We start from the raw sequence: 25,190 nt of genomic DNA, 5'->3' as shown, positions 1-25,190 counted from the left end.
AATTACTACTCTCAATTTGTAGGATCAAAAGGCATCGATGATCGACGTTGGATCATCTCACAATAGCCGAATTCCGTCCCCCCGACTAAAAGCGACTGCCTTTGTGTGTGCTCTTCTGGAGAAAACGATGATTCGCATCTTATAGATCTCGGAGAATACTCCGTCTATTCAAATACGTCGAGAATATACCATGTTTTTACAAAGCCTTCGTAGCGCGGGTGGGATTCACACGTTCATGGCAATACCGTCTCGCACGCAGAGCAATTCATGTTTTATATGGCATAAGTGGATATACACACGGTTCGTTGCATGAAGCAATATTCCACCCCCAAGATGCAAACTCACCCAAGAATCACCTCTAAAAACTCAAAGGACACAACACTAATAATAAAACTCAGAGACAGATCGACAAGATGGTGTTGGGGCTCTCAAATCTCAAATCCCCACTTGAAGCCAGTCAATAATGACAAACAATGGGGGCGTTGACTTGAATGAACGGTTGATCCGGAATCTAGACGCGAAGTTGCAATAAGGACCAAATTACACGAACCGCACGGGATTCTTATAAGCCCCCACCATGTCGAAATCGCCTATGTCACCCCCCACGACGAGTCCTCGAGCTCCGGGCCAAGCAACCCTTTTATAAATTTCAACCCAAATGCAGATCCGAATTCGCAGCACTTTCTCAGTCTCACTCGTTATCGTCCGTCGCCATAATCAAATCAGAGGATCATGTCCAAGCTAAGGTAAAAGGCTCTGAGAACTCCTCTTTGTTTCCACGCGAGTTTCCTTGCTGCTCCTTCCTTAAACGGGTCCGATTCGATTGGCTTGGCGCATTTATAAAAATTGCATCTTTTCCCGTTTTCTCAGGTTGGAGGGAAAGGTTGCACTGGTGACCGGTGCAGCCAGTGGAATCGGCGAGGAAGCTGCGCGGCTGTTTGCAGAGCACGGGGCTTTCGTCGTGCTCGCCGACGTCCAAGACGAGCTCGGCCAGAAAGTCGCCGACTCCATCGGCGGACACCGCGCCTCCTACCAGCACTGCGACGTCCGCGACGAGTCCCAGGTCGAGTCCGCCGTGAGCTTCACGATCCGGGAGCACAAGAAGCTCGACGTCCTCTTCAGCAACGCCGGCGTCATCGGCCCCCTCGGCGGGATCCTCGACCTCGACCTCGCCGCCCTCGACGCCACCATCGCCACCAACGTGCGCGGGGTCGCCGCCACGATCAAGCACGCAGCCCGCGCCATGGTCGCCGGGGGGACCCGCGGGTCGATCGTCTGCACCGCCAGCGTCACGGCGGCGCTCGGCGGGTCGGGGCCGCACGCGTACACGGTGTCGAAGCACGCGCTGGTGGGGCTGGTGAGGACGGCGTGCAGCGAGCTCGGGGCGCACGGGATCCGGGTGAACTGCGTGGCGCCGTACGGGGTGGCGACGCCGCTGTCGTGCGCGGCGTACGGGCTGACGCCGGAGGAGGTGGAGACGAACACCGCGGGGGCGGCGATCCTGAAGGGGGTGGTGCTGAGGGCGAGGCACGTGGCGGAGGCGGCGCTGTTCCTGGCGTCGGACGAGTCGGAGTACATAAGCGGGCACAATCTGGCGGTGGACGGGGGATTCACGGTGGTGAGTCACAGTTACGCGGCCATGTGAGGAGCGGTGAGCTGGCCATTCTGTGCAAGATGCGGGGTCTTTCGATAAATTAAAAGGCTGAAAATTTCGAGAAGACGTTTGTGTTCGACTAATCATAACAAAAAAGTTGAAATCAACGTCGAATGATACGAGTTTAATTTCACGTATTTCAATACCAGCTTGTATTGCTAGATTTGAGAGCACGTGACAATATTTCCGGAGAAAAATCTATTTAGTAACGTTATTTCTGGATTCTTTTGATTAGGGTGAGCATAGTTATAGGGTAAAACCGAGAACCTGGAATCGGAACCCGTAGGATCCGGTCTGGTTTCAGATTCCAAAAATTGAGGAATTTGTTTCAACGGGGTAGGTTTCGGGTTCTATTATATAGAACCCGAAATCTAGAATCTGGACTTTAGATCCCGAAATAAATTTTTATATTTTTCTTGATATATATTTTTGCACGATTCTACAATGTTTTATGGTGTCCGATGATGAGTGTACAATTTGAAGCCAAACAAATTTTTAGGTTTCATGTTCCAAAAAATGATAAACGCGTTCTAGTAGATTGGTTTTAGGTTCTAAATGTAACATGTACGGAACCAAAACCACTCACCTCTACTTTTTCTTAGATATTATGGCGTTCACTCTCATTTTGCTTAACTAAAAATGAAAAAATAAAATAAAATAAATTGATATGTTCTCGAGTATCTTGAAACCGATTCTAGAACTTGTGATAGGATAGATTCCAGGTTCTAAAGTATAATGGATAAGTTTTCGGGTAGGTTTTAGATTCCAAGTGAAATCAGCAAGGAACTTGGAATCGCTCATCCCTACTTTTTGATTAGGCAACTTCATTTTTTTTTTTTTTAACTTTTGGAGCAATTTTTTTTTTTGTGTCAGAAATAGTTTTAGAGCCACTTGAAGAATAAAAAAAAATTTACTTCTTCTTGAAAGTAGAAAAATCAATTTCTTATCGGAAGTTAATTTATACGGTAAAATTGCTGCCATGCGAGCAGTTGATAGAGCTAGGCTTTCTGACAAATCGGAAAACAAATTAACCAGAAAAAAGAAAAAGAAAAAAAAGAGATGCTATATTTAAAAAAATTGGGAGTCGTTGACAAAAAGATGAGAGAGCCTTTGAGATGTGCAACGGGAATACAAGTCATCAAGCTATTTTATAGATATGAATGTTTGGTAAGCCCTATATAGATATAAATTATCATTATTTTTTTTTTTGTCGAAAGATATAAATTATCATTAGGACGGAAATGTTTCCACGTATAATGCTATTTTCTTTCACGACCAAATGGAAATCATAATTTATTTTTCCGAATTTATTAACAACCATCCTTGCTTGTTCAATAGTTTAAATAGGATAAGCTTACGATCTTTGAAACAATGATATTTGTTATAATCGGTGCATTGGAATTATTACTTCCTCGTTTAAGCGAGCATGGTTAACAGAGTACGGTTACGGTTACGATTATCGTTGACACAATCCCATTTTTTTATTAGATACCGTCTTCATAAATCTATCGCCCATCCAATATTAATTATGAAATTGTTGGCTTTTCTTTGACATTCTCGTAAATTCGATAAAGGACCTAATAAAAATTATACTCTTTTCAAGAAAAATATTTCGAGCCAAAGAGGAAAATAACGGGCTTTTAACAAGAACATCGGAGAGAAACATGAGTATGGATGGCCAATGAGGCGTTGACCGAGTTGGTGAGATCCATATACCTCATACAGTTAAACCGATGAGATCTCATGTTCGAATTTCCCCGGCCTCATCTTGAGGAACTTAACTGGTAGCATTGGCACTCATACTCCCATCATCTCGAGAAATAGTCTATTGCACATAGAAAACTTCGGTTAAAAAAAAAAAAAAAACATGAATATGGATGTAATGGACGCTACAACCTCGGGGGGCCTTTCTCGTCCCCGCGAATTTTCCCTGCCGAAACTGCCACATGCCAATTTTCCCTCAATTTCCCGGATTCTGTCGCCACCGGCCGAATTCTTCTTCGTCTTCTTCAACCGCAATGACCAGACCACCACCACCACCTGCTTTTCTTCCTCTTTCTTTCTCCTCCCCATCCGTGTCCACCCGACCCAACGGTCAAAACTACCGTTCCTCTCCTTCCCCTGACAGCGCCACCACCTAAAGGCAACAATTGAAAACGTGAAAAAGATCGAGACTTTCGTCACCCCCGCATCAATGACGACGTGCCCAGGTCCTCTTCAATAGCCCCCCTCTTGCCCACCCGAGGAGAAGAATTATAGGGGCAATGGGTCTCGTGGTGTACTGGTACGACGCCGTCTGCTACGGCATCGTCGCTGTCTCCTTTCTCGGTTCCTTGTGGGTGATATGGAGGAAGGAGGGCGGGTCGCGATTGGACGACAATGCCATCTTCCAGAGCTTGCTGTCGGGTCGACCCGAGCCCGAGGGTCACTACTCGGTGGCCAAGCCCCGGAGCCACGTCGACTCTTCTTGCCTGTGGACCAGTTGCTGGCGAGGGGTCCATTCCGGTTGGCTGTTGGCGACCCGGCTGGGCTCGCTCGCCGTCATGGGGGGCTTCCTTGCTTGGGATATTGTGGAGTGGGATGCCACCATTTTTGTTTATTACACTGAGTGAGTTTGTGTTAATTCTTTTGTGGTCGGATTTAAGTGCTGCAGCTGACGAGTTTTTGCAGGGTGGGTTGTATTGTGCTGGTTTTTTTGGTCTACTTATGTAGGGATGTGATCGTGTGAATGATGACCTATTGAAAATGGATTTTTTGTGAATGGCATTTGGTCATTGGCTTTGAATTGGTTAGCTACAATTAAGTCCAAGGTTTTAGTGGGATTGTTCTGAGTCACTATTGTGGATATGATCCAATCTATTAGAGTAGTGTCGCTGATTGTGCTGAAAATGAATGCATCTCTAGATCCGGCATGATCGGTTGGGTTGCTTGACAAACAAGTTAGTGTTTAGATTGTGTAAAACAGTAGGCCAAAGGTTTGCCATTGAGTCCCTGCCCTTAATGAGATTCTGGCTAGCTGCAATAAGCATTTCTTTCTGGGTCTACTTGTTAGGGATGATCTGGGATTTGCTGGTCGGTAGTCGCATTATGTGTTTCACAACATGAATCCACTAGCAGTCTTGCGGTTTGCCTTGTGGCAATATGAAGAGACCAGGAGGAACTACGTAGAAGTTCAAGAGGAGTTTGCTACTTCCCATTGAACTTTTCTTTCTGTTCTTCTTCACTTTTAGCTTCTCGTCGTCTCATATCCACCCCTGTTTATGGCTCTTCAATTCCATAACTTACTGATGGCAGGCTTTTGCTTAGAATGGATTATCTAAATATGTTTGCTTGATCTTGTATCTGTCAAGTTATGTCTGTCGAAGGTTGGGTAAATCTGTCTTATGTTGGCTATGGATGAGGCAGCATTCCTTTTGTTCCAACGTCATGTGCTAAACTGTCCTCTGACACTAGCCTTCCAGCTATTTGTTTGTTTTATCTTGCCTATACTGATACAATCCTGCCAGACTTCATATTACTTCTAAAGATTTTGGAGTTGTTACATGTAGAGCAGCTCTTATGTGTCTCATCCTGTCATTTTGGCATTAGTAAGCACAGGGCCAATGTAAAGCAGTAATTCACTAAATTCCGTCCTAATCAACCTTGATCATGTAAAGCTGCTCTAGGGTACAGAGTGCTTTCCTTTGCAATGTCTTCTCTGTCAGTAAATTTCCATTTTAATCAGGTTTTGCATTTTCTTGGATGGTAACTGAATAGTTGTCAAATTGTCCAAGGTGTGAGCTGCTTGTGATGTTACGAACTAACTTCAGACTTTATTAGCATTCGACACCTCTCTTTCAGTATTAGGAATTTTCCTGCTAATTAGACATTAAATGAAACTGTAGCAGCAATTGCTCACCGATCTCCACTGGAATTGTGCAGGTGGACTTTCGCACTTGTCATGGTCTATTTTGCAGTATGTTCACAAACTTCCAAATGCTCATTTCTTTACTTTTTTTATGGAATTTCCTTGAGAAGTTTTTGTTGAGGTAGTAAATGTAGTCTTAATAAGCAACTTCCATGTAATAGGAAACCCAAGTAACACGTTGGGCGTCTTGCATGTGTGCTGAGTCTATTGACATGCTTGTTTGAAGCAGCTCCTGCTAATGCAAAGCCCTTTTGATGTAGCTGGGTACTGTAGCTTCCGCATATGGATGCTGGGTGTACTCAAGACAAACTTCCACTGGAAATGGGTTGACAGATCAGCTTTTGGGCAGAGATTTGGAAGATAATCGAATTTCAGCCACTAATAATTATGGGGTAAAAAAAGTGGAAACTCGGGTTAGTAAATTGAGAAGCTGCTACACGGAAGAGGAGATTTTGCAAAGAGCTGGATTTTGGGGATATGTTATGCAAATTATATATCAGGTTAGTTAATCCTGAATCCAAATTCATGTTCTTCAAAACAGGTTCAGACAATTATCTTCAAACAGTTTCATCTTCATTGTACATACAGATTTTAATATGCAATCCTGTATGATTGCTCATTATCTGATTAATACCTATAGCCATAACATCTGCCTTGGCTAGCCCCTAGAATCTAATTCTTTTATCTACCCAATTGGACTAGCTGAATTAATCTCATCATGACCAGACTTTATTGATTGTTGCCTGTAATTTGGTTTGTCGCCTTACGACCTATCTCATGTAAGGTTAACCATTTCACAAGTTGGTTCCTTGTTTTTATCACATATGTCGTGGTAGAAACTGATATATGTTTTGCTATAGACCAGTGCAGGTGCTGTTATTCTCACAGATGTCGTGTTCTGGTGCATAATTGTACCATTCCTGTCAAATGCTCGTCTTGGACTAAATTTGGTGAGTGTTGTACATCATCTACCTCAGGTTCTGTTTGTCAGAATTTGAAATTAGACCCCAGTCCAATGGCTTTCATCTTCCACACTATACATCCTCTGTGTAAAAGCCACTAATGCTTGTAATAACGGATCATATCTGATTTGATATCATTGGAATGTGGCATTTGAAGACCAGATTTTAGAAAAGTAGGAAAGATCCAAAAACACAATACAATGAAACTATTCTGCATTTTGGTTTTGCAAGTTATGACTTTTGTTGGTCCCGTATATGATATCAGACTTCTCTGTAATGCAACATAAATTCATCTTGTTCAAAATGCTCCATGGTTTTGGTGCTCCAATCATAATCAATCCATATTGCATACTCTCTATTGAGATGTTCAATGCTTGATTTTGCAGTTGATGGGCTGCATGCATACGTTAAACGTGTTTTTCCTTCTGATTGATACTTCACTCAACAGCCTCGTAAGCATTCCTCCACTCAGAGACTGGTTCAACTAAAAATGAGTGGTCTTATTGAATTGACATTGCCTGTTTTAACCCACTGTTTTCAGCCATTTCCTTGGTTCCGGCTCACATACTTTGTCCTCTGGAGTTCAATCTATGTTATCTTTCAGTGGGTCATACATGCATGCGGTTTCTCATGGTAAGCTAATCTCTGTCTCCGGCTGTTCTTTCTACCATCGAATCGCTTCTCATTCTGCAGCTAATGAAACTATCAACATTTGCAGGTGGCCGTATCCATTCCTAGAGGTATCATCACCTTGGTGTGCTGTCTGGTATGTTGTCTTTCTCGAATCCGTTTTTGGCGTTTAAATGATATGCTCCTCCGAGCCAGTCAAAATCTTAACCAGTTTGTTTATCCAACAGGTATTTCGCCATTGCTGTGGTTCACGTCCCGTGCTACGGCCTATACGCGTTGATCACGAAGTCGAAAAACTCGATTTTTTCCAGATTGTTTCCCCATTCTTTCACAAGGTCATTCTAGTTTCTTCTTCTTGTGACGCAATTCGGATTTCCTTTTCGGGTATTGTTGTATAGAAAAAGGAGAGATTAGACGAAACGCTGTGAATTCAACGTTTATGTCAGTAAATCTCACAATACGAAAGAAAGAGCTCACACGGAATTCAGAAACAGAATACATCAAAGGCAAAACCACCCCAATGCTACATAAGAGAACATGTATGCAAACGCAGCTTTAATTCACAGAGCTGCACTGTCTTCTGATCTCATCTTGTGAGCCTGTGAGGACCTCGATGGGGCCCATGCGCACCATGGCCTTTGCGAACTTGAGACTCCACGCCTTACTGTCGCGAGCATTGTCGGTGACCATGTCCGCTGTTGCAGAGCTCGAGAACAAGGTCTGGTCCGAAGTTAATACCCCACGGGGATTCTGCAGATCCTGATAATACTTGTTGTCCAAACGAGTCGGCGTCGAGTCCAGTGCCACCAGAGGATCACTGCCCGAGTTTCCACTCCCTGGCCTCAGGCAAATGGTCCGGAGGAAATCCGCGTACTTGGCATCCAACGCCGGATCACTGGCACCGGTTACGTTGTCAAAATCGTAGAGGCGGTCTGAGAACTTGGAGCAATGTGAGAAGCCAATCGAGTGCGCTCCCGAGAGCGTCACCATCTCGTCCGCGGACAGCCCTTTGCTAGCGAAAAGGTCCACCAGCTGCTTGGTGTTGGAGGAAGGGACCGGCAGGTTCTGAAAGATGTCGTCCTGGCTTGAGATGAGGCCATCGCAGCGGCCAGCAGGGACCGCGTAGCGAATCCCTCCTAGCTGATATGCGCTGTCGCGAGCGGCAAAGGCGAGGATGTCCGCACACGATACCGTCTGTGGGCTTCATCAATTACCTCAAATCCTCGTAAGCTACGGCTAACAAAATGGTCTCGCTCCGCCGTATTTCCCGGGCTGGAATTTAAGAGCAGAGAAGCGTCGGAGCCCTGCAATCACAGTTTAACTCGGTTACTAGTTAACAGTCTACTGTGACATTACGCTTATGGATAGACCGAGTCTAAGCAATATCTTTCCATACGAATGCAATGCGTGTGTGTAATTGGTTCGACATTGCAGGATTATCTGTGACATTACCCTAACAAAACAATCATGGAAGAGCAACCTAACGAGACCCGCTCCGATGCCGGGGTTGCGAGAGACGGCCTTATTCACGGCAGTCCTCACGATCACCTCCACCTGTGGACAGTCGATTTGTAGAACCCCACCTTCAAAGTCGACGGCTTGCACGGAACAGAAGCCACCGCGGACACGGAGAGGAACATTACGATCGCGCAAGAGACTAATGCCGAAGCTCGAGAGCCTCCGTGGCCCGTCGCGCCCATCTTCGTTTCCGTCCAAGAAAGTACATAAATCGAAAGAGCTTAAAAAAGAGTAGAATGGGAGAGTGATCAACTTATATAATGGCTAAGAAGAGAGAGGAATGAAGATGGAAAGGTGGTGGACGCGGCGTTTGTGTTCGGAAGAAAACGTTTATTCCAAGGAAGCTGCTTTTGAAAGCGTCAAGCCTTTGAATTGTTCCTACTTCTTGCTGAAATCTCATACGAGGTTGGACTGCAAGAGATCATCTTCTTGTTCATTAGCTCTTGTACTTGCTTTGCCATGTGTAGTATGTTTCTTCTCGACCGGCCCTTTTTATTCATTAATTTGTACAAAAAAAAAGGGAAAAAGAAGAAGAAGAAAAGAGATTGAACCGATGATGTGGTTGTACCATGAATATACACCGAATCGAATTAGATCATTCACAATCGGAGACACGGTGGAGCGTGCGGCGCTTGAATATGCGATATGGTGTCGGTTCCGATTGCGCTTCGATCCGTGAAATCGAGACATAGCCTCTGTCGGAAAACAATATCTCGGTAGAACTATCGTGTACATACACTTACATACGAAGTACGGAAATAAACCTCGTCGAATACGATGCTTCCACAATGACGGAAACAAATGATACTTCCTATTTGGAACCACACTTGTAAGCCCTCTATATACAGCCAAATGCCGCCATATAGGGGATATAACGCGTAACCCTCATATCCACTCTTATAATAAGTGATTACGTCGTTATCCCTAATTCACTGTGAGATTAACAGTTCCGAGCCTCAAAAAATAAATAAAAAAATAACAAGTAATTCTTGCGGAGTCCGCCTCTTCAAGAATTTGTGATTCACACAACATGCTGTTGCTCTCATAGTTATTGAAAGACCGTTGTGTTAACAAAACCCATTAGAGAATGCTTCTCCGAGTCGAAAGCGTGACTGTCTCCCGACGCAAGGCAATATCGGTAATCTTATGATGTGGCTTCTATTTATTAGGTAGAACATATTTGGATATAGCTTTTGTCTCGAGGGTATAGTTTGAGTTCTCTTCGTTCGTAGTTAGTGATTGGCTTCTTCCCAACTCTGCATGGGAGTAGCGGAAATCCATACTGGTCCAGAGGAAAGACTTAATCTCGGCCAAGTCAATGGAATCGCAACCCTAACCAAACCAATAACTCCGACATCCTCCGGTCCGGCCTCAAACCGGTTCACACCAAGCCTATACGTAAACAAGAAGTTCGACATGCATGCTAAACCATCGCAAATGTGATGTATACCGTGGATATACACCAAACCGAGCTAGTTATTACCAATCCGTGGCACCGTGGAACGTGCACTGTCTGGATATCCGTCAAAATGTTGATTCGCGATTTGCTTTGATGCGTAAAATCAAGAAGCAGCCTTTGTCCGGAAACAATATATCGGTCAAAGATTCATAATGTGTATACACCTACATATAAAAATAAAAAAAAAAGGCTCGAAATGAACTCGTCGAATATGATTCTCTCACTTAAGAGTGTAATTATGAACGTTACAACGCCCTTGAAAACGAAACTAAACTATACCTGTGATCTGAAATGCTGTCTTTCTTGAATCGGCCCATTGCATTCAAAGGACATGCTCCACTGAGTCGTTAAAAAAAAAAAAATCTTAACCGGTTCGTCGCCATTGCAGCGGTTCGCTCGCGTCCGTTGCCACGGCCTATACGCCTTGATCACGAAGTTGGAAAACTTGATTTTTTTCCAGATTGTTTCCTCGTTCTTTCACTCGAGACACGATTCGCTCTCCCTCAACGCTGTGAATTCGACACGCTGTCCGACGTTGTTTTGAAAGATTGAACGGGTGCTTTTGAGCATCAACCGCTGTAAATACTTTCGACGTCAAAGCCATGTTCATGTTGTCGATAAGAAAGAGAAAACTTGCCATTGTCTCGATCTTTATTGGGGGTGAGCATAGCCGGATGGGTAAATTCCGGATCTAGACCCCGAAACCGACTCTATTATAACCGGTTCCAAATTTTTGGAACACGGAACCTATTTTGTTTGTCCTAGAATCTGTTTTGGAACCTACCCTATTTTTTCGATCCGGCTCCAGAGTCTACCCAAGAACTTGTTTTTTTTTTTTTTCATAAAAATAATATGAGTAGCAATGAAACAATTCAAAATAAAATATGAATAATAAAATTCACTATCCATCAAAAGCAACAATCCCTAATATGAGTAATAAAAATTATAATCCATAAAAAATTGAGGAGGAAAGGCTAGCGAGACTAGGGTTTTTTTCAATATTTGCTAAAAAGCGGTTCCAAAACCGGTCCGGTTCCTAAAATACTTGGAACCGAGAACCTGCCCATTCCAACCAGTTCCCAAAATTTAGAACCGATTTTCGGATCGATTTGAATGGGAACCGATTCTCGGACTTATTTTTCGAGTGATCCGATCCTTGTCCCCCATAAATCCAATGAAATCGCACACCCCTAATCTTTATGTGTCATATTTTTTGCTTCTTTCAAGCAAGCACCCACTATTTGGTTGCTCGCATGTGAAATAGTGGGTGCTTGCTTGAAAGAAGCAAAAAATGTGACATCGCAATTGCATGGACTGGGATGTTCTAAGTTTAGGTAGGCACATTTGCATGTTAAAACTTCTAGGGAAGGTAACTTCAGTCTCAGAAATTTTATCCTTTACATGGCAGACTCATGGTAAACTAAATTGACGACTTAGGGTCTGTTTGGCGGTGATTCCGATCCTCTGTTTCTGTTCCTAGAAACAAAAAAGGATCAAAAACATGTTTGGTAATGGAAAAAAAAAAATGATTTTGATTAAGGTTGCTGGAACACTTTTGGACCACGTTTCAGAAACAAAAAAAAGATGATTACGGTGTTTTGGAACACTTTTGAGGATCACTTTTTTACACAATATACTTATGACTTATCTCTCATACTTATAATTAAAATTTTAATATAAAATGGTACTATTTAAAAAAAAAGTCCACGTGGATTTTCAACTTTAAATAAATTAAAATAAATTAAAATTCAATTTTAAAATTTTCTAAAAACTAATTTTCTTAAATTAAAAATTTTATTTAAGGAAAATTTAATAAAAAAATTTAAAATTTTAAGAAATGGGGAAATAAAAAATATTTAGATTTTTAATTTAATAATTTAAAAATAATTAAAAAAATTTAGATTGAAAATAGCTAAAATTTTGAAAAAAAATTCTCGTCACCGCTTCCCCCCCCCCCTTTTTCTTAAAATATTGTTTTTTTTTTTGTAAAATTTTAAGCCTATTTTTAAATTCAAGTTAAATTTATATTTATATTTAAAAAATTAGTTTTTAGAAAATTTTTAAATCTAATTTATTTTTTATATTAAGGGACCTCTAATACGCATTTTTTTTTCGAATTTTTAGCTATTTTATTTTTTATTCTAATTAAGTTTTATTTTTTATTTCCTATTATGTTTTTTCAATTTTTATGTTTTTTTTTTTATTAAAGATTGGACCCAACCCTCCGCATCTTCAACTAAATCTCCATTTTTTCTCCATTTTTCGAGCCGCACAAAAAAGTTTGTCGAGTCGGGTGAAGAAAAAATCAATGTAGTTGGGTTGCAGGTCTTGTAAGCTTGTACGATGTGTAATTACAAGAGTGCAAAACTATAGGCGGTTGCACAATGAGGAGCTTTTCTTTCATTTTTTTTTTTTTTTGGTAATCAATCTAAAAGTCACGAGAAATAATAACAAACAAATGATTTAGACAAATTCTGTAAATGTAATACGAATTACTTTTCAAACAATATAAACGATTGCATACTCATGAAAAATCAACAAACAAATTGGGAACGGAAATTTTGTTACTTTTTTTTTTTTTGCTCCATAATCACTATTTGATTATTTTCCCTCTTTGCCATCAAATGTGATTATATAATTATTTGATTTAAATGAAAAATTGGGAACGAAAATTTTGTGCAGCTACCAAACGCGTTTTTGTTCTAGGAACAAAAATTTTAAACAGTTACCAAACGCATTTTGATTCTCAAAAAATCATCCATGGGGAATGAATCAAAAAAGTGATTTTGATCAGAATCATTTTTGGGAAACAGAATCACCGCCAAACAAACCCTTAGATTACTAACTTTGGCAAAAAGTCCTCCTGTTTGCCCACCAATTAGGCCCCCTGTGAGGGCAGCGACGGCGGATGGAACTATGGGGTGAGCATGATCTGGGTTGGTTCGGTTTTCTCATAGACCCGCAGTTCTGGAGACTCATTAAATCTTTTTCGGGGGAGAATATCGTTTGTGGTAAAATTTGCGAGGTCAAACTCCACTGGGCAATGCGTGTATCTTATGTCGTATTATTTATATCAATATTTCGCAGGAGTCTCGCGTTTGTATAGTAGATCACGGAATGGGAATTGGGAACGAAGAAGCTTCTTCTTGTTTCTTCAGCATTTTTATTTTTTGAAAAATTAGAAAGGAAATTATCAATTTGATTGGGCGGCCCGGTCGGTCTAGTTTTCTCTTGGACCCGGACCGTCCGGACACTAGTTTCATCTTAAAGAACTAGGGACCTCCAGAATCGGACCCAATTGGCCAATTCTATCCGATCCAGGCAATTTTCGATTCGATTCGGGTGGTTCTAACGCCAATCGATTCATTGTGCCCATCCCTAGATGGAACCGCATGGAAAGGGGGGACGGGAGTGGGCGGGTATTGGAGACAGGTGGCTCGTGAGGCGTGAGCTTCTACAGTCGGGATTGAGGGAAGAAGAAGAAAGAAGAAAGAAGAAATAAAAGAAATGATCCTAAATATGTTCTTGTGTCCTTTTATGTGAATTTTGCCACTAAACTCACAAAAATATATAGCAACAAATTTCATTCGTCACTTATTTCAGCCAGTCTCACGGCACCAAAGATAGGAAATTTCCAAGTAAGGGCTTAAAGTGTTATAATTTTTTTAAATAAGGATAGAAGTGGACATGATTTCGAATAAGGGCCGAAAGTGGCAATGACAGTCTCAAATAAGAGCATTATCGTCCTTTATTATTATTTTTTCTTTATTTCTTCCTTTTTTCATTTTTCTTTCTTTTTCACAGGTGGTCGGTCTCTAATGATACCCAAAGAGGGCTCCGGATCCGGGCGGGGGTCGCTTGGCCAGCCCTCGCTGGCTATAGTAAACCAAAAAAAAAAAAAATTAATGAGAAAAAACAAAAAAAATTAATATTACAATGGTTTTAAGGCGAAAATGTCCTTGATCGATAGGAATATTCAGCCAGCTGATAAGGGAGGCCCTTATTTGAAATCGCCATAGTCACTTCATGCCTTTATTTGATATCGACATGGCCATTTCAAGCTCCTACTTGAAATAAGTTCCAAGCTCTTAGTTGGAATTTTGTCACAAAATAATGAATTGACTTAGAATCAGAAACTAAATAAATTAGGAAAAGTCTCATTTGGAATTTTTCTAGTCCTAAACCTTTTGTATTGATGTCAAGAGTACTAAACCTTTTGCATTGATGCCAATGCGGTTCTAAATCTTTTGCATATTTGTTAATTGAGTTAATCTAGCCAATTTTGATCGAAAATTAGCTAACGTGGGCGTCGGTTGTCATAGGTGTAGACATGGCCACGAGCCGTGAACCGCCGATTCGGGTTCATGAACCGGCGGTTCCGGTTCGTGGCTATGCTTGAACTGGAACCGGCCCTTAAAGGGGCAGTCCCGGTTCTAGGCCGGTTCCGATTCGGCCCAATTTTAGGTCGTTTGGGGAGGGGGAGGGGGAAGAGCCGTTGGCTCTTTTCTCCTTTTTTTTTTTTTTTTTGCGGTTCGGAACCGGTTTTGAATTTTTTTAAACCGTAACCGACTCATGAGGGGCCGGGCCGGTTCCAAGCTCAAACCGGCCCGTGGCCATGTCTACATACTTGTCATGGTTGGCGCTAACATGAATATTTTTTTTATAATTTTAATAAATATTTTGTTTTTTCTTCTTTTTCTTTTCTCAACCATTAAAAAAATTATTTAAAATATTTAAAAATATTAAAACTCCATGCGGAACATTTGAAAAGCATTTTCCGAGGGAGAGAGAAATCCCTCCCCCTCTGCCTTTTCTCAAGTTGTTTTGATTTTCTATTTTTTTTCTTCTTGCTTTCATTCCATTTGAAAACTTGTCTCTTCCGATTTAGTCTAGATCTAAAAGCTTTTCTATCTCATTTTTGGAAGATTTTTATCCCGGTTTAGTTTAGATTTGGGATTTCTACGCGTATGTTTTCGGGGTTTTGCTCTTCTCGGGTTTCATTAGTGAACAAGTCCAATTTTGAAGGAGATCGGAGGAGCTTCGTGAAGGTTTCGTTCTCACAAGTGTCAAATCTATGCTCATTCAACTTTTTTACTTTTCCCGGTGATGGTGTTGGGGACACCAAATCTAGATGTGTATCGCTGAAAAGCAAAACCGTAGCAACAAATGAAGTTCTCGGTGTGCGCTTATTATTGAAGACGAATTCGATGATCGACCGCCGATTACGATGTAAAGAAATCATAGATGTGCTCTTTAAGCTTGTGACTCATACTTTTGTTCCGATGATTTATCTTATTATCTAAAGCTTGTTTTGTTTTGAAGTTGTTTGGTTTGTAGTTGAACTACGATATTTCTCTCTTGTGTCCCGAGAAAGTGAATGAAATGAAATATTATTTCTGCTTCAAAAAAAAAAGTTTCTGCTTAGGGCAAACATGATTGGCCTGTCCGAAACTCGCTATTGGAGTAAGGGGAAACCGGGTTACAATTTGGCTCAATTCGAAGGAAAGCCAAGGCAATTCAATCAAATCACGAATCCCACCAAACCAATAACTTGGCATCCTCCGGGTCTATTTCAGACGGTTCGCATCAAGCGTATAGGTAAACAAGAAGCTCAACATAGATATTAAACCTTTGCAAGATAACATGTATCAAGGATATAAACCAAACCGAGCTGATCGTTCACAATCCGTGACCAAGTGGAACGCGCAGTGTCTGAACAGTCGACACAATGTTGGTCCGGGGACTCGGTGTGATGCATAGAATCGAGACACAACCTCTGTCGGGAAACCATATCTTGGTCAAACGCACTACATGTACATACACTTACATACAAAGCTTGAAATAAACCCCGTCTGAGTACGATGCTGTCTACGATGGACTATACCGTAAACTCAGACCAGTTGAATTCAAGCATCGTTCTCCTTCAACTCGAGAAAAGGATAATGAAAAGATTAAATGAAAAGGCAAATGCTTAACTCTATATCCAGTATGTTCCACAAAAATGTCGGAGAAAGCTTCCCTGAGTCCAAAATGCGACGGTCTCCCGACGCATCATGATGCATTCACACGTATGTTTAGAATCGAAGAAGAAAAGCCACGACAGCCAGAACCGGTTGATTATCCTTGAAGAGATTGGCTGATCGTCAATTTCCTAGTCTCTTGCAGTGAATTGCCAAAGTGGGAAACACCCGCATCTTCAGCTCAACAAATAGGAGTGCGCAAAAGGAGCCATCCTATGGTGAACCTAGGCATGCTAACTGCCAAGTGCCAACTCCTGGGACTCCCTCGTCAGCCCCACTAGATCCAACAGATTGTTGGGAGCAGGCAATAGAAGATCGATACTTTCACCTAGGGAGATCACAATAGAGAGTTCAAGTCCGAACCAGTCAACATATCAACTTACCATGAGCCAACTAGAATATATTTACTACTTCACAGCACAAACTCATGCATGCATCTCAACAATCCCCTTATGTGTGAGCTCAGTATAAATTCACCCATCCTTCTGCATCAACATGTCTCAGCTCGAATCTTCACTTTGTTGCCTTAATTGACCGCAATATCTTCACCTGAGCAGATCCAAGAGGAATCCCAAGTTTGAGTTTGTCAACATATTTAATTAGATCCACATTCATTCAAAAATCAAGTCGGTGGGTTTTTAGCCAACTAAAATATATTAACTACAACACAACAGAATAACACAACAATCTTTCAATATGAGACTTTTTTAACACAACTCACACGTGCATTTCAACACGAATTGAGTGAACTAGGTGCGCATGCACTCGGATCACCCAAGAGAAACACATACGGGAGCTCAAACCTATCATGAAGCTACATGTAAGGTTCCTTTCAAGAGGAGTTTCCCTCCTCCCATTGCAATGTAATTAGTACGTACATCCGACAAAGAACTTTGGGATGAGTCTAGTGCATTCTGAGAAAGAAGCGCAATATGAACAAGTAAATGCAATTGTTGCGAAAAAGCTCGCCTTCGAAGAGGCTTGTTATTTCAACCAAGAGGGATACAGCCAGCAATCATTTTTTGCTTTTTCATTCCTCAGCAATATATACAAAGAAGCTTGGCTCGCTTACCTCTATTCCCTTTTCCCCCCAGACTGAACTGGTTATCAGGCCTCGAATTTCAGCGAAGAAAAAATCAGCTCCATCGAATTTTCTTGAGGCTATCACGCCACATGACCAGCTCTGCACCATCTGCTAATTGAACCCAATTCAGTTCGAGACACTCGAATTTTCACTGAGAAAACACAGCATGGCGAAATGACAATCCACAGACGGCTTGGTGGGATTCCCAAGTCACTAGAAACTTTTCCAGTGTTGACTTGGTGGAAAAGAGCCACCCATACAAATATTCATCCCCACTTCTGATTCTGAAAATTGACTCTGCTTTACAAATTGAGAACCATGTTTATTGTTGCAACTCGTCACTCGAAATTCCGCATGCACATGCACCAAGAAAAGCACTCAACAGACGTGAGAATGGACCCCTCTTGGGGCAGCGAGCGGCTACAGGAACTTGTCTGCTTAAAAAGCCTTTTGAAAGAAACTTCATCAACTGGAGTGATCAACAAGCGGAAATTCCACCAGAATAATGAAGGACGACCTCTCTGCCTCCCTAAGATATTGAGCACTTCCGTTCATTATCTTTACGAGCTTCTGGCTGATGTACAGTCCAAGGCCTTCCCTCGACACACCTTGGCTGTGGTGAAACATCTCGTTAATCAATTTCTCTGGAATTCCAGGTGCTGGATGTGTAATCCTGAAATCACAGTTCAATGTGCTGAATTTGTAGCATGCATTTGACCACCGAAACAGCCAAGATCAAGCATTTTCATCTAACTGGGATCAGATGTTTTACAACCACATCACCTATGACCATTTCTAAATATTATTGATAAACACATTGATGTTTCATGACCATTCAGTCTTCAAAAATACCAGCACTATCGTTTCATTTAGATTCTTTTAGAAACTTTTGACAACTACAAGATGAAACAGTTCTCAGGGCATGTATCAGAGCATTAAAGCAACTATAAATGTGTTGGAGCAATGGTCGAGTTACTAAAAAAGTAAATGAACTGCACCTACAATACTTAGAAGTGCAATGACAGGCTACCTCATCATCACTGTAAGTACCGTGCAATGAAGATGATGCATTAACGGTGATGGTTTCCTTACTTTCAGAAAGTAGCAACAAGATCAATATTTATGCCACCAGAGAAACCAATGCAGCATCAAATAAATGCTCATCAATGTCTAGACCCAAGGAGGGAAAGTACATAGAGCGATTTGACTAACTTATCTCATCGTTTTGGAACTTCTACATATTCATGCAACTATATGATGAAAGCTATTAATCATCGAGGGAGGTAGATCAGTCACAAACTTAACCATATTTAGAAGACACGTTATTCTGCTCAAAAAGCTAATATGACATTCCAGCACAAGTGTTACAATTTTCCAAATTTGAGCTCTGTAAGCATATATGGGTGCAATATACAGGGAAAGATGGTAACATTGAGATCATATTATGAATGTGCAAATTACCGAAATTCGAGGTGGACTATGTGCATCTTCTTCCCTATCTGCTCCATTCTTGGAATTGCCCTCAGGATCACAGATGATGCTTCATTGTTGGGGGTGAAAAGGATCACATTTGTCAGAAAATTGGAAAGAACTTGCTGCAATCTCAACTTATCACCATATAAATGCACGGTCGACACTTCAACAGGCAAATCAAGAACGACCTGTACCGCACGTTCTTGGCTCAGTATCATTGCTTGATTTATGACAACTCGTAGCGTTTGCTCAAGGTTGAACTCGCCCATGTTCAGTTCCCCATAACTGTCATATTGGCACCATAATTGACAAACAAGGAAAAGTTCATTAATAAAGTTAAAAGTTAAGGAAATCATGTAACTCATTCAGGAAAAGTAAACTTTCATGGGGCGAAGCCAAGAAAAATCTAAAAATAAAAAGAAAATAGACCAGTTTTCCTTATAGCAATTCCAAATTCTAAGAAGTTTCCCACGATTTAGACAGGTGCCCATAAGATGTTCCACGAAAAACAACTTAATCAGAAATTTTCCATAAGAAGTAAGACACTTGGCCTCCCAAAGGAGAAGAAGAGAGCAAAGACGAAAACCAATTTTACATCCTCGATGAATACATATTTACAGGTATACCATCACATTGGGACAACATACCAGTCTTCTATGCTTTGAATGTCAGTGTCATTAACAATCTTCTCTAGCTGCTCCCGACACAAAGTACTCGTCTTCAAAAGTTCACTCTGCTCATTGCTTAAATCAGAGGCCCCCATCAGATTTTGCACGCATATTATCCCATTGAGAGGTTTTCTAATCTCTTGGCGGATATAAGCCAATTTCTTAAGGCTATTAGCGGCAGCTTGCTCTGACATCATCTGAACCTGCATGGCATACTGAAGCTCTGGACTGGTGACATGAAGAAAGCACAATACCCCAGTGATCTTTCCCTCGGTGTCTGTTCTTTTGTTTGCAGAAATTAGTGCCTCAATATACCTACCATGCTGATCAAAGAACCCAAACAGAAGTTTATCCCCATCCTGTCCTGCAATTACACCATTCAACAAGATCCTCAGTTTGGTTAAAGTGTCATGATCTTTTAGACGGCAACCAAAGTTGTTAACCGTGAAAACCTCGCCAAGTAGCATTCTGTCAACAACTTCTTCCCTGTTTAAACCGGAGAGTTTTTGCATTGCATCGTTCCATTCCAAGCACCGTCCATACTCATCGGTCAAAAAAATTGGAGGAATAAGTGCAGATGGATTCCGCACAATTCCAACATAATCACCTTGGATACGGGTATATTTGTCCACAATCATCTTTTGTCCAGTAATGTCCTGTCCAACGAAGCATATTCCCACCACGTTTTCCTTTGCATCACGGCTACAGCATGCATTAACTACCAATACCAGAGGACTTTTGTCATCTTGAATGCCATTCTTTTTTAGCTTGATTTCGACATTCTGCTCTTCAACACCTGCCACGTATTAGTCCTCAACCAATCAGAAGACATGCAAGACAGGAAGAACGAAAGTCAGACAAGAACATTAAGACAATTATGTCAAGATTCCAAAGGGTTAAGATTATTAATAATATTAATATGTACTTATCATACACATATCAGGTATCTACCATCATGTAGTATAGAGAAAATCCAGCAATACATTGATAATTATTATAGCTGTCTATTCCTGACAAACACGGCATTTCATCAGACAGTAGAACAATTGCTAAGTATGGAACTGATACTAAGAACATCAGCGAATTTGCTTAACAGACATGGAAAAAAGAGTCGGAACAATCACACCAATTTTAGTAAGCTAAATCTATTCACCATAAAGATATGGCGGTAATTCAAGTGAATTATGTATGAATAACTGAAGAATATTTCTTTCACTCTGCAGCGAGCACGCAACTTTTCAGCTTCAGACTGTGCAGTCAATCAGTTTGAGTACCACAACTAGTCAAAACTACATATCGAAATTGCACGTATAACTATTGATTTTGGATTAAGCTAGCTGATAAGATCTTGAGAAGCACATACCTTGCAAGGCCAACGAGAGCATCTTCCGCACTCTATCTACCGAGTCATCTGCAACTAGATCAACTATAGGCATGTTTATTGCATGCTGAACCGAAAAACCTGTGATTTCAGCGACCTTGTCGTTCCACCCATTGATATTACCAGATGCATCAACAGCCAGGATAGGGACAGCAGCAGTCTCAATGAGGCGTACCATCTCATTTGTGACAAAACGCAATTCGTCCATCTTTTGTATCCTATCATCAATGACAGCCCGGTTCTCAGGTGAAGGAACATTTACAAGAACCTTGGAATCTTGAATCAAATCATCGTGCAAAGATTCCCTCAATATCAGCTGCAAGGAATGGATAGCATCCATTTCGACATCCTTCCACAGTACACTCCTGTGCTTAACAACCTCCAAAAATGCACTGAATGACGACCTGGGGTGCATACGTCTACCATCATCTCTGTCACCAGGATCATGTTTCGCGCCACCCCATTTGATCTCTTTTGCAGTGTGGGAGCGGAACCAAAAAAGGAAGTCCTTTGAAGTAATCTTAATGGCTGCCATCCCACAAATTGTATCACCGAGGACCGAAGCTCCAGGATAACCAGCTTCCATAAGGCTATCGGTACTTAAGCCAGTACTCCCACTATGATACTCAAGAAGCCAATCCGCTAATTCTTTAATCTGTGCCTCTGTAGGACAGACCCCGAGCAGCCAAAACTTCTGCTGGTAGTAGAGAGCAGCCCCATCACACTTCACGAGATCCATAACATTTGGTGATTGAGTGACAATACCTAGAGGAGCATCTCTAAGGAGCATGTCACAGAGAACAGTCTGCGTTCTCAAGATGTGCTTCTCCCTCGACTGAGCTGCCAACTCAACTTCCTTGTTTATTTGTACACCGAAAACTTGAATCAAGAATTCACAAGCATACCTCAAAGGAAATGGAACAAACCTGGGAATTGTGTGGTGGCAAACTACTAAACCCCATAATTTTCTTCCTTTCTGTTGGTTGCTTTCCGTGTCTTCATCATCCTCATTAATGGTAACAGACATAACAAGAGAAGCAATTGAACCCATGTTTGCCATGTACTGAGCATGACACCCGTGAGGAGATCTCAAAGTGGAACCGCAAAGACTTAGTGGCTGGGCCAATCGCTTGTCTTGGTTTACTTTAACTGGTGAAGCCGAACAGTCACATATCATCCTGACCTTATTCTTCATGAAGAGGAACCTTGATGCCTGTGGAATATCAGTAGCTGGATAATGCAACCCCAGGTAAGGTTCTAGATCAGGCCGACAGCACTCAGCAATAACTTCCCCATGCTCATCCTCATGAAATTTATACACCATGACACGATCATAACCAGTCAGTTCGCTGACTTCCTTAACGAGTACGTCACATAACAAAGATATACTACAGCTCGGCAAAGATTGCAATCTAGAGATGGCCTTTGCCGCGAGCTTATAAGACTTTAAGGCTCCCGCAGCCGTCACAGGAACATCAGCTGGATTCACTGGCTCCAAATCTATGACTAAGCCCACATCAATTCTGTGAAGAATTGCATAAAAGGGCTTGCCCGAAGTTCTGCAGTGTACTAATATGGGATTGAGAAGATTAACTTCCCCAAAATTTGCGGCTTTCTGCAAGGCAGCCGCACCCGAGGACCGAAATAGAGTTCGGACATCCAAGCCGAACGTAAGGGCTTCTTGCTGCTCAATGTTAGGAACTGCATGTGGGGCCAAGTCCAACATTTCTGGGGCATTTTCACTGTAGGCGAGAACGGTGAAATTCTGTTCATCGACAGCGACCATGCAACCAAAGGGTTGGATCAGCTGCCCCCTCTGCATTTTCTGAAGATACGCCGAGATGGTCAATGAGGGGACATTGCCAGTGGAGCTCGAGATGTTGAAGTCGACTGAAGTAGAGTAATCAAACAACTGTTCGGATTCTTCAAAGTCGATATGAAGCTTCGCGTCAATGGGTGTCTGGGCAACGACACGCGCCCCGTGCCTCGATCGAGCCGAGCTGCTTGGTGAGCAGTCCGTCTTGTTCGTCGATTTGGACGACATTTCCAACTCCCCCAGTTCCTCACACTATCTTCCTTCTACACTTGCAATCGATTTATTCAAGATACTACAAAAACCACCACACTAAACCCCGCCGACATATCCTCAAACCACATGTTCCGGAAAGAGTACACAGAAAAAGAGAAAATTCCATCAGATGCCAAAATGAAAAGCTAGAATCAAGAACCAATGAGAAACCCTTTATCACCAACTGGCTCCATCGGACCCAGGATTCGATGTCAAAGTCGACAGAGTGAATCTCATTATCATCTAGAAAACCCGTCTTTTTCGTACTAAACCCATCAAGCAATGGTAAAGGAAGAGATAAAAAGCTACAGAAGTCGCATGAGGGTTCTAATTCTTAGATTCCCAATCTGAAAAACAAAAAATGGCAAACATGAGGGGAAAAAGGCCGAGTGAGAATTGCAATCCTTTGGCCCTTCTTGAATCTGCCTTCACAAAGCCCTACTGAAGATAACCACCCAAGAAAGCTGAATGGCTGATGCGCCAAGATCCACTGAACTAGTCACTCGGTGCCCACCTTAAATTTATCAAATTTTGCCTTCGGATAATGAGCCAACTCCAATTACCAAACAGCTTCGCACATACGAACAAACTGACTCTGCGCGAAAACCAGAGAACAGAACAAAAACGTTGCACTAAAGTATAAGAACACCGATCAAACTAATTTACTCAGAGAACAATATATAAATTGGGAGGATATGGGTCCTGACCGCACCGTTTTTGTCTTTGCAGGGCATGGATCAGCACGCACGCGCCCACACGTGAAAGCCGGCCGGAATTCTTGCGGTTTCTTGACCCCCCCGAGTAATCAAGAAAATCGACCGCTCTGCAGAATCTTCCGGCATACAAAGAAAGAAGAAGAAGAAGACAGTGACTCTGTCTTGGCTTTCGTTCAGTTCGGTCTCGCTGTGCTAATTTGGGGAACTCTCGTGGTGGGAACAGGGGAATTCATGGCCCGTGTCTCTCCGAAAGTACAATGGGGTCGGCCGTACAGGAATTGATGTTCCCTGCCAATTACTACTGACCTGAATCTTGAAACCCGACGACACATGCTGCAAGCAAGGAGAATCCTGGCATCCTCTTTATATGTCAATTAAAGTTCCCATTTTTACCTTTTCATAACAACAATTTTGATCCTCTGATTTTATTTTTTAAAATAAAAAATAATGAGAAACACATTTAATAATATAAATTATTCTGATTCTATTTTCGAGAATAATTTTGAAGGAAAAATAAGAATTAAAAAATGCTGATTTTGAAAAAAAAAGAATAACTTTTCAAAAACATTTTTTTTTGCTTTTTAAATACAAAAATCGAACATGTTAAAAACATATATGATCAACATCCCTATTTAAATTCTATACTATAATTGATCTATTCATTGTAGCCACATTCAATAATGAATCATTGTACCACACTAAAATTACATATGAGAGCCTAAAATTTATTTGGACAAGTGAGAATTAAAAGGTAACTAACTAAACAAATCCGAAATCACACACCGACTCAACATGATCTCTCTTTTTTAAGATTAAAATCTCGTTATGATGAAACAGCATGGAAAAATGTTTTATGCAATATGCAATATGTTATATAAGATAATCGATATGAATTAATATTTCAATTAATTCCAAATGTAGGATGAAATTTCATAAAATAACTATGCAACTATCTAACTTAAATGACAAAAATCGGGAAGAGAAATTATTTTCAATAACAGAAATTTTGTGCAATTATCATATACATTCTAATTTTCTAAAACTCATCCGGAGAACGGAATAAAAAAAAATCAATTCTAATCAAAATCACTTTTTCGGATCAAAATCGTTGTCATAGAATCCTTGCTCGCCACTTTATCCACGGATTTTTTTACTAATTTTATTTGCTATGGATGAATATTTTATTAAATTTGAAAACGCCCATTTGGAGGAGCACGGCCCTTGTCGGCCTCCCCATTTTGAATCGTCATGCTTACGTAGGATATATTAAAACTTGTCAAATATTGACGTGGCTTTTTTAAATATTTTCTATCTCTTACTTAGCGATGAAGCGGCTAAAATGACGTGATTTTGGACTAATACGATTTTTAATATAATTTTTATTTAATTTAATTTAAAAAAATAGAAGCAGAAGCAAAACTAGAGACGAGGGTCATCGCCCCACGTTTTTTTTTTTTTTTTTTTTCCTTTTAAAATTAAAAAAAAGTGGAAGAAAAACAACTTCATTTAACCACAAAAAGATATATTAAAAAAAGCCAAGACAACAATTTTCATTAGTCAAATTTGATAGAGTTAATGAAAGGATCAATTGTGTCAATTTAGAAAATTTTATGACTCGATTGTACTTTTTGCAAATTTTAAAATATAATT

General features: G+C 41.1%; 3 protein-coding genes and 1 pseudogene across 4 annotated transcripts; 2 read left to right on the top strand and 2 right to left on the bottom strand.

Annotated features, from left to right (window-relative positions):
• The first annotated feature begins 654 nt into the window (after nucleotides 1–654).
• LOC115742483 (short-chain dehydrogenase reductase 3b-like) lies at nucleotides 655–1,683 on the top strand. Its single transcript, XM_030676785.2, has 2 exons — nucleotides 655–746; nucleotides 871–1,683. The coding sequence occupies exons 1-2, from the start codon at nucleotides 733–735 to the stop codon at nucleotides 1,643–1,645; spliced, it is 789 nt and encodes a 262-aa protein (XP_030532645.2). The 5' UTR covers nucleotides 655–732; the 3' UTR covers nucleotides 1,646–1,683.
• Nucleotides 1,684–3,658: 1,975 nt separating this feature from the next.
• Nucleotides 3,659–7,582, top strand: LOC115742545. The gene is made up of 8 exons (XM_030676928.2): nucleotides 3,659–4,262; nucleotides 5,576–5,609; nucleotides 5,822–6,061; nucleotides 6,422–6,511; nucleotides 6,910–6,975; nucleotides 7,065–7,156; nucleotides 7,242–7,289; nucleotides 7,381–7,582. The coding sequence occupies exons 1-8, from the start codon at nucleotides 3,919–3,921 to the stop codon at nucleotides 7,496–7,498; spliced, it is 1,032 nt and encodes a 343-aa protein (XP_030532788.2). The 5' UTR covers nucleotides 3,659–3,918; the 3' UTR covers nucleotides 7,499–7,582.
• Nucleotides 7,583–7,592: 10 nt separating this feature from the next.
• LOC115742566 lies at nucleotides 7,593–8,813 on the bottom strand (annotated as a pseudogene).
• Nucleotides 8,814–17,103: 8,290 nt separating this feature from the next.
• LOC115742418 (phytochrome C) lies at nucleotides 17,104–23,805 on the bottom strand. 2 transcript variants are annotated; one of them, XM_030676694.2, is made up of 5 exons: nucleotides 23,537–23,805; nucleotides 20,739–23,419; nucleotides 19,355–20,171; nucleotides 18,696–18,992; nucleotides 17,104–17,907 (listed from the first exon to the last, which is right to left on the bottom strand). In XM_030676694.2, exons 2-5 carry the CDS (start codon nucleotides 22,798–22,800, stop codon nucleotides 17,700–17,702), a joined length of 3,384 nt encoding a protein of 1,127 aa, XP_030532554.2. In that variant the 5' UTR covers nucleotides 22,801–23,419; nucleotides 23,537–23,805; the 3' UTR covers nucleotides 17,104–17,699. The 2 variants fall into 2 exon arrangements, with proteins under 2 accessions (XP_030532554.2, XP_048138912.1); XM_048282955.1 differs by having other exon boundaries at nucleotides 20,739–23,805.
• Nucleotides 23,806–25,190: the final 1,385 nt, after the last annotated feature.

Source organism: Rhodamnia argentea, chromosome 7 (assembly GCF_020921035.1).
Source record: "Rhodamnia argentea isolate NSW1041297 chromosome 7, ASM2092103v1, whole genome shotgun sequence".
Taxonomy (NCBI): Eukaryota; Viridiplantae; Streptophyta; class Magnoliopsida; order Myrtales; family Myrtaceae; genus Rhodamnia; species Rhodamnia argentea.
This window is presented reverse-complemented; position numbering and strand designations above follow the sequence as displayed.

Coding starts and splice junctions, on each gene's coding strand:
- LOC115742418 (XM_048282955.1), bottom strand. CDS start 22,800: ATGTCGTCCAAATCGACGAACAAGACGGACTGCTCACCAAGCAGCTCG. Junction 18,993..19,354: donor ATTCAAAGCATAGAAGACTG/GTATGTTGTCCC, acceptor CCAATATGACAG/TTATGGGGAACTGAACATGG. Junction 17,908..18,695: donor ATAGTCCACCTCGAATTTCG/GTAATTTGCACA, acceptor CTGTGATTTCAG/GATTACACATCCAGCACCTG.
- LOC115742545 (XM_030676928.2), top strand. CDS start 3,919: ATGGGTCTCGTGGTGTACTGGTACGACGCCGTCTGCTACGGCATCGTC. Junction 6,512..6,909: donor CTCGTCTTGGACTAAATTTG/GTGAGTGTTGTA, acceptor TTGATTTTGCAG/TTGATGGGCTGCATGCATAC. Junction 6,976..7,064: donor ATACTTCACTCAACAGCCTC/GTAAGCATTCCT, acceptor CACTGTTTTCAG/CCATTTCCTTGGTTCCGGCT.